This window comes from Hermetia illucens, chromosome 3, assembly GCF_905115235.1.
Source record: "Hermetia illucens chromosome 3, iHerIll2.2.curated.20191125, whole genome shotgun sequence".
NCBI lineage: Eukaryota > Metazoa > Arthropoda > Insecta > Diptera > Stratiomyidae > Hermetia > Hermetia illucens.
Genome location: NC_051851.1, coordinates 103,738,352 through 103,747,191, shown reverse-complemented (window position 1 = coordinate 103,747,191; position 8,840 = coordinate 103,738,352). Strand labels below are relative to the sequence as shown.

General features: G+C 36.1%; 1 protein-coding gene across 1 annotated transcript; it reads left to right on the top strand.

Moving 5' to 3' along the window:
* Window positions 1–637: 637 nt before the first annotated feature.
* Window positions 638–6,396, top strand: LOC119653017. Its single transcript, XM_038057455.1, has 2 exons — window positions 638–1,188; window positions 5,213–6,396. The coding sequence occupies exon 2, from the start codon at window positions 5,596–5,598 to the stop codon at window positions 6,325–6,327; it is 732 nt and encodes a 243-aa protein (XP_037913383.1). The 5' UTR covers window positions 638–1,188; window positions 5,213–5,595; the 3' UTR covers window positions 6,328–6,396.
* The last annotated feature ends 2,444 nt before the right edge of the window (window positions 6,397–8,840 follow it).

The window sequence follows — 8,840 nt, the reverse complement described above, 5'->3', positions numbered from 1 at the left end:
AAATTCAACGAAATCTCCCTTTCGTTTTCAGCATCAGGAACAACCAGCTTAAAACCTTTCTAGAATCAATCAATAATCAAATCGATCAAATAAACAAATTCCCTGCGCAAATTGCAAAAAAAGTATACATTGGGCTAACCAAAAGTACCGAAGAAACAAATCGTGATAAACCCCTGAAGGAATCAGAGTTGGCAAAAAAATGAAGGCGACGGTCTTCAAATAGTTGACGGAATGTAGCGTCCTATATAGTCACAAGGTTTCCAGAACGTAAGGTTGGTGAACCACGTAATAGATAAAAGGAAGTTACACGTGGCCGTCTTCTCGCACTTGTGGACACAATTATAAGATTTGCTCCATGGGCTAGACGACTACTTAAGGGGAAAGAGTTAAAGGAGATTTAATTACCCCTCGATACTTAGGAGAGTGAGTATAAATGGGACAATTCAAGTTAAGTATCATGCACACACACATAACTCACATACCCTTCAATCATGCTCGCAAGTCAGCGATATTAAAGTTCCTAATCTTAAACAAGTAAATTAACGCTGACTTGGTTTTCCATTTATTATAATTACACAAACCGATGTGGCTCTTCAGTACTTATCATAACAATAACAATCTTATCCTGCAGACGACTTATTTGAATCAAGAGATCTCAGAACAATAACAATGTGATCTTGCAGACTAAACAAGAGATCTCATAATAATAAGATTTTCAGTCTATAGAAGATTTCTGTAGCCAACGATTGTTAGTTAGTAAGCTTGAGGTTTTAGAAATAAACGAATCTTTTTCACCCACGTCTTAGTAATTCACTATAAGTAAAATAACGTGAACGGATAACGTGAAATAATTAAAAGCGTATCGACACTTTATTCTTTTCACCTCTGCTCGGACTTGAGACTTCACTGGCGCAGTCTTGGGCTTTGGAAGGGAGGAAAAACACCTCAAAGCCCTTCTCAGAACTACATATCAACCTAAATCCGCGTAGTGAAAACCACGAAAAGAAGCAATCCACATAATATCTATAAATCAGTATTTGTGTGATAAATCAACCTTATCTAGTAGCAAGTCTTTATGCTGTAACCCTAAAATAGACCGGTTAGGGGTTAGATAATAATAAATTTAGTGAAAAGTGGAACGTGCTTTATTTTTTACAATATTAAACCAGTAGATCATCGGATCATCAGGTACTGTAAAACAAGAAAATGACAGTAGCGTTAACTTTTTCAGAAGTAATTAGAGAAGCTAGAGCTGTACAACCGTACACGGGGGAAGATGGATTCCAGTTACGATTATATAAATGAAGTAGAAAACGTAGTGCGATTAGCAGTAGAAGGGCCGCAAAGAGAACATGTTGCTCACATCCTGATGTCAAAAATTCAAGGGAAAGCAGCAGCCGTAGTGAGACGTTTAAATGACAGAAACTGGGAAAATATGAAGGTGCTGCTTACAAACACGTTTGGAGTGAAAGAAACATATCTACAAATCAAGGAGGATGCTGAGTGCGAAGGAAATATTCGAACATCTTCAGTTTAATTTAGATAAATTAAATTTGAAATATAAATTAGATAATAATCACCCTTTCGAATTTACCCCAACTAACAATGAGAGTAGTATATTAGAAAAATTTTTAAACAAAATTCATACAAACGATGCTATGTATCTTAGAACAATACCAGTAACTTCCTTAGAACAGGCATACAGTGAGTTACTATTGGCAGGTTACAAAGAACGTGAACATAGTGACAAAAGACGTGATAAAAACAAAGACTATAAATATAGGGATCGATGCAGTCGGGAAGACGATCAAGATCGAACGAATAAAAGAAATTGTGAAGACAGTGGGAGGTATAATAGTAACAGGTGGAGAAGTCGTCGAAATAAGAATCATTCTCATTGATATAGAAACGATAATTATCGGCATGTAAGTAGTAGAAATCGACAGCAACCACCGGAACCAATGGAAGTGAATAATACACAAAGTGTACAGGATTTTCGGTCAACAGCCTCGGAAACCTCAATCTTCCAATAGTGAAAATACACATAAATAACTATCCGATCAGAGCATTGATCGATTCAGGCTCCACTACATCATTTTTAAACGAAAAGAAATTGGGAAATCACCCAAGAATAAAAGAAGAAGGTGTACAATATAGGACCATATCCGGAATTCAACAGGTGCAGTTTGAGACCATTACTAAAACACCACCCGAAATTGGAATTCGAGAATTGACAAAGTGGAGACTAGCTGATCTCAGCAATAGAACATTCTACGCTATCATTGGTGTTAATATCTTAAACCCAACTGGAGCTGTAATAGACTACAATTCCAAAACGGTCAAATTTGGAAACAACAACATACCCTTCCTAACCAATGAGGAAGTAGAAATAAAATACAAAGATGTAAATTTAATGGAACCAGTGAAAATGATTTTAAAAAAAATTGAACATTTGAATTCGGAGAAAAAAGAGAGGTTAACGAAATTAATTCGGAAGAACGAGGATAACTTTTTCAAAGAAGGAGACTCTCTAACTGCAACAGACATAGTGAGACATGAGATAAACACTACCACAGAGGATCCGATATATTCCAAAATGTACCGCAATCCAAGGATACACGATCAGGAGATCGAAAAACAAATTAAAGAAATGCTTCGTCAAGGCATAATACGGGAAAGTAAATCGCGATACAATTCGCCCGTAGTGATGGTTAAAAAGAAATTAGACAACTCTGGAATTGTAAAATGGCGTATGACTATCGAGTATCGACGACTGAATGCTGTCACAGTGGATGATAAACACCCACTACCCAATATAGAAGACATTCTAGAGAAATTGGGTTGCGCCCAATATTTCACTACTTTGGACTTGGCCAAGGGATTCCATCAGATCATGATGAATCCAGCCGATATAGCGAAAACCGCGTTTTCGACAGCTCAGGGACATTATGAATATTTACGCATGCCATTCGGACTGAAGAATGCGCCTGCCACCTTCCAACGCCTAATGAATCAAGTGTTAAAGGAAGAGATAAATAAAATATGTGTAGTGTATCTCGACGATATTCTAATCTTCGGAACATCGCTTGAAGAACACCTACAAAATATTAAAAATATATTCACCAAATTGCGAAGAGCTCACCTGAAAGTCCAAGTAGATAAGTGTCGTTTCTTAGCTAGAGAAACTCAATTTTTAGGACACACAATTAATCAATATGGGATACAGCCCAACAGCGATAAAATCGAGAAAATTCAGACAATACCTATACCAACAACTCTCAAAGAAAAAATTATTCTTAGGACTAACGGGATGCTGTAGAAAGTTTATAAAGAATTACGCTAAGATAGCGCAGCCAATCACCCGATATTTGAAAAAGAACCAGAAAATAGATACTACAAATGCTGAATATATTAATGCAATCGAGAAATTAAAAATTATTCTAACTACTTCTCCAGTACTCAAACACCCAGATTTTGAAAAGAAATTCGTAATCACTACAGACGCAAGTAACTATGTGATAGGGACTGTACTTAGCCAAAATAAGCACCCTATATGCTACATTAGTAGAACCCTAAACGAACATGAACTGAAATACGCCACAATAGAGAAGGAAATGCTAGCTATTGTGTGGGTCGTGAAGTATTTGAGACCGTATGTATATGGAAGGGGATTTGACCTCCAAACAGATCATCAACCCATCAAATGGCTCCATCAAAAATTTAAAGGTAAAGACATAACCCCACGTTTGCAACGATGGATTCTCAAACTAGGAGAATACACCATTAATCTGAGTTATATAAAAGGGAAAGAAAATATTCCTGCAGATTTCTTATCTACATTAAAGGAAGTGGATGAAATAAACCCGATTACCATTCAAAACATACAGGTGTTACCGAATAAAGTTCAGGGAGCTCTGTTGTCACCATTGAGTCAAAATCAAGATTTAATTTTAATACCCCAGTGTAAGGAGGAGAATCTACAAACAATTCATTCACAGGAAGAAAATTTTAATAATCATATATGTTTCAGAGAAGATATAGTGAACAAGTACCAACAACAATTGTTCCTAGTAGAAAATGAAAAATTTCGACAGCAAATGACCTCTACTAGTAGAAGAAGAACCGTGATAACTTCGAAACAACTGGATACACCAGATAAAGCTATAAACTTTCTAAAAATACGACTACAACCTGGTACCGTAGCTATATATAGTGAAGTCGATGATCAACAGTGAAACAAACTGCAACAAATAATCCTTGAAGGATTCGACAATACCGTAACAAAGTTCATTAAAGTTACTCAAATAGTAAAAGAAATTACTAATGAAGAGGATCTAATCGAGGGTATTAAATACTATGAAAAAGAAACCGGTCATGCCGGAATTCGCGAAAATTACTCAGGTTTGAAAAACCAAATATACCATCCAAATCTTCATAAATATATTCACCGTTATATAAATGCATGTCAAGTATGTAATGAAAATTAAGTGGATAGGAAACCCATAAAACCTAAACTCCAGATCACAGAAACCCCAAAAGATATTAGGATGATTGCTCATCTAGATCTATTATTATTCAAAAATCTGAATATCTTGGTCATGATTGACAAATTCTCTAAATTTGCATCTGGAATAGTAATCCCATCTCCACATAAAATTGACATTAGGTCAGGACTGTTAAGTATATTAGCGACACTAGGACGACCTCAACTTTTGATAGGAGATGAACTTTTGATGAAGTTGATAGGAAAAAAGTTTACCAGGCCAAGGGTAAAACTTTCCATACTACTAAACCATATTCACATACCGGAAATTCCGATATCGAGAGATTTAATGAAACCATCCAAGAAAAGATGAGATTAATACCAGTACGGAAGAATATGAAGACAACTAGTGAATGCTTCTACGAAGCTTTAGAATTCTATAATCGTCAAGTCCATACAACAACTCAGGAAAGACCCATAGATGTAGAACAGGGACGAGTAGACAAACAGAAAGTACATATGTTAATAAGATTCTATCTAACAAGGAAAGAATAATAGAAAAAATGAATCTAGACAGAGAAAAATATGAGGAACTTCGTTACCAGGTATTCATAAAAAACCCTAAGGCAGAACGAAACAAATTAGCCCCAAAATTTGATAAAGGAAAATACAATTCAAATATTGCAAAAGTGAATATAAAACGACCTAAAAAGGATATTATTATTCCAGGTCAACAGAAAAATGGAACTAATGATCCTGCAACTAATAAACCTGCTATTTTGGATGCTAACGGAAGCCACTCTAATGGTTGAGGAGATTAAAACGAATATCGGATATACTGAAATCAAACTGGATGATATTCAATTGGTACAAACCCAACAAACAATATTGCATCGAATCAAGCTAAAACACATACAAGAAGCCTTGATAGAAATTAAAAATTCACCTATCACTAACTACAGCATAGATCAACGTACTTACCTATCTCAAGAGAGAAAATCTAGAACAGCAATACCTTACATTACTGTCAGGCCAGTATACTTCAGCCTATATTTATTAACGATATAAGAGCAAAAGTACTGACACGTAGACGTAGAGGACTAATTAATCCCATGGGCAATATTTATAATTGGCTCTTCGGATTAATGAGCGACTCTGATAGACAACACATTGAAGAACATTCAAATACCATTGATTCAAATAATCACGAAATAATCGATCGAATTAATAAACAAATACAAATTAATAACAAATTAGAACAGAATATTCAGAATATTACTCAATTGATAAAAGCTAATGCTAAAGTATTAGATACAAATATTGCCTATTTGAGTCTTATTTTTAATATACATCTACTACAAGATCAAATTGAGATAATTCAAGATAATTTGATATCCGCTAGATTAGGAATAATGAATCGTCACATTTTGACAAAAGATGAAATTTTGCAAAACAAAATAAATATTCATCAATTGGAACACATTGAACTAGCAGTACTTACCAATACTAGAAATAATCAGGAAATTATATTTGTCATTAGATTACAAGAAGATTTGATAATTACACCAAGATACTATGTAATACCGATACCTGATAAGGATCAATATCAAATAAATTTTGAACCACAAACTATTGTAAAGATTAATGGAATAGCATATGACTCTTATAATGAAAATCATGTAAAACATTTGAAGGCTAACCAATTATGTATATATGTAAACAGAGTATGCAATAAAGAGAAAGTAACAACAAATCTAATCAAAGAAATAGAAACAGAATTAGTAATCACCATCAATGCTGTAAGAAATTGGAACAGCACCTGTGACGAAAGAGCAGCAGCTTAAAGCAAGTCAGATAACTTTAACTAAATTTTTCAAACCGTCAACATCTGGAAAAGCTTCTCAACTGCAATCCTCAGCAGCGATTCATCGTGATTTGTCATCAAGGGCTGAGGAGTGACTCATAAATATTCACATTTATATACATGTGTATTTTTATAATCATTCGTAGTTTTATAATATTTTATAATAAATTCTCCTTATTTTGACAGTATAAACTAAAAACGTTTACATTTCTGTATGTATTTTGAAATGATTTTTAATAGGTGCTAGAAATTCTACTCTTCTTTACCCTATGCATACGAGCATGTATTTCTTACCTTCGACTTATACCATTTTCGACTTATAACGCACTTTAATGGAACCAATTAACGTGAAAGTCGAGGTATGCCTGTACTTCAAAGACAGCAAAGAGTTAATTCGCGCTTGTAATTTGCGCTTGTCCGATTGGCTCAAAAGGTCTGACGAAAAATCGATTTTGAAACTACATGCCGATAATAATAATATTCAAGGGGTTTCACACTGCGTCTTAAAGGAACTATTGTGCCCCTCTACTGATAGTATACATATAAACTATAGTATCTCGCATTCTTGGCGCCTTCGTCCATATTTTTAGCGGAAAAAAACGTGCTCACTCATTCAAAATACGAATTTTTTACCAAAAACTTGAATAAAAATGAAAAACTGAAACGCCAATTAGGAGTTCAATAATTTGTCACATATCATTTCGTAGTAACTGCACAGCAGACTGAAGCATGGAGTCAACAAGCCAACAAATCAGACTCATTGACAATCTCACACTCTCATTGCCGCTGTTAGGTCACTTTTTTTGAAATTACGTTTTACGACTTTCGATCGGATTCAAGTGAGAGGTTTGAGCAGGCCATAGAAGGGCGTTTATATGATTGTCGTCCAGCCAACTCTTCGGCATTTGAGTTGAAAGTTTCGGATTATTGACGTGTATAAAAATATAATCGTTGCTCACTTTGTCGCGAGAATTTCGAACAGTATTTGGCTTCGGCCATTGAAACCACAACCTTAGATATTTGGCCAATCATGAGAAAAACAAAGAAGTACCATCGTAAGTCCGCCTCCATGTTTGACCGCGGGCACTTGGTGTTTGATATCTTAATGTTTTCCAGTAGGGTGTTCGAACGCGACGAATCCTTTCTTTTAAAAAGAGGATAAATTTTAATTAGCTTAATCACGACATACGGCGGTCCAGCCTTCAAAATTCCACTTAATAAGAATCTTGCTGATAGTTTTTTCCAATGTTAATGGCTTTCGAGTGGGTGGGAAAGCAATCGGTTTTGCATGCCTAGACGTACACGAATATAATGCAACATAAGTAAGACATGAAAAAACAAACTTCATTGTCCACCACAGAATATTTCTAGCCCTTTCGGTCGTGGTTGGAGTCGTCGGCCTAAATCGCGACATGAAGAAACCATTTTAAACGGACCTTTTCACACAGAACGGACAACCAGACGGTCCTGTGCCTCAGTTGATTTCCTCGGATGTCCGCTACCCTTTTTTCTTGCAACGGGGTTCATGTTACTGAATCGGACTGGCAGATGCTGAATTCCTTAGCAACTACTCGCTGACTAGGAACTTTTACATCACTTTAACTATTAAGAACAAGTGTTTTCTAGCAACAGAATAAATTAACAATACAGTAAGAAAATTACTTGAGCAGGTTTTTTCTTCAATAAATCAACCATAAATTGGAAAATTTCTAGAGTACCGTGTTTTCCGCCCAAACAAATGGAGAAAATGGCATTACTGAAAGTGGTTACTTTATGACAACTTTTTTCAAAAATTCAAATTATATATCTTATTCTATATACAGGGTGCGCAGCATAACTTTTTTTTTTTTAAATGCGCGCCACTCAGTTAGTTGATGTCATAGCGGAGCGCTAGTGGTCTCGTTCAAGAGGGGATACTGTAAAGTTTTGTCCCGACACGGTTCAGTCGCCATCATGCGTTGGTATAGTGAGAAGCATGCCTTTGCCGTTGAGGTTTACTTTTCAAGCGGATGTTCGGTTATTGCAACACAGCGTGCATTTCGGAATCGCTTTAATTTAGCCCCGTTGGCTCCCGTCCCAGACCGCAAATCAATTGTTACATGGGTCACTACATTCAGACAAACTGCAAGTGCGACAAAAGGAAGAACTGGAGTCCCTCGGCCCGTTAGATCCGAGAGGAAAATGAGGTTACAGTGACAGTGAATTCGGACCGGTATGTAAACATGCTACAGAATTTTTTTTTCCCACGGCTAGAAAATTTGGAATTGGGGGACACTTGGTTCCAACAAGACGGTGCAACAGCACACACTTCAAGAGCATCGATGGCTGTTTTGAGGGAACACTTTCCAGAGCGCCTTATCTCAATTAGAGGCGATTTGGAATGGCCGGCACGCTCTCCCGATCTGTCCTCTTGTGATTTTTTTCTATGGGGTTTTTTGAAATCCCGTGTTTACGTGAACCGTCCAAGAATCCTACAAGATTTGAAGACCAACA

What these genes read in the sequence shown, in the direction of transcription:
- LOC119653017 (XM_038057455.1), top strand. Translation starts at nt 5,596, where the DNA reads ATGGGCAATATTTATAATTGGCTCTTCGGATTAATGAGCGACTCTGAT.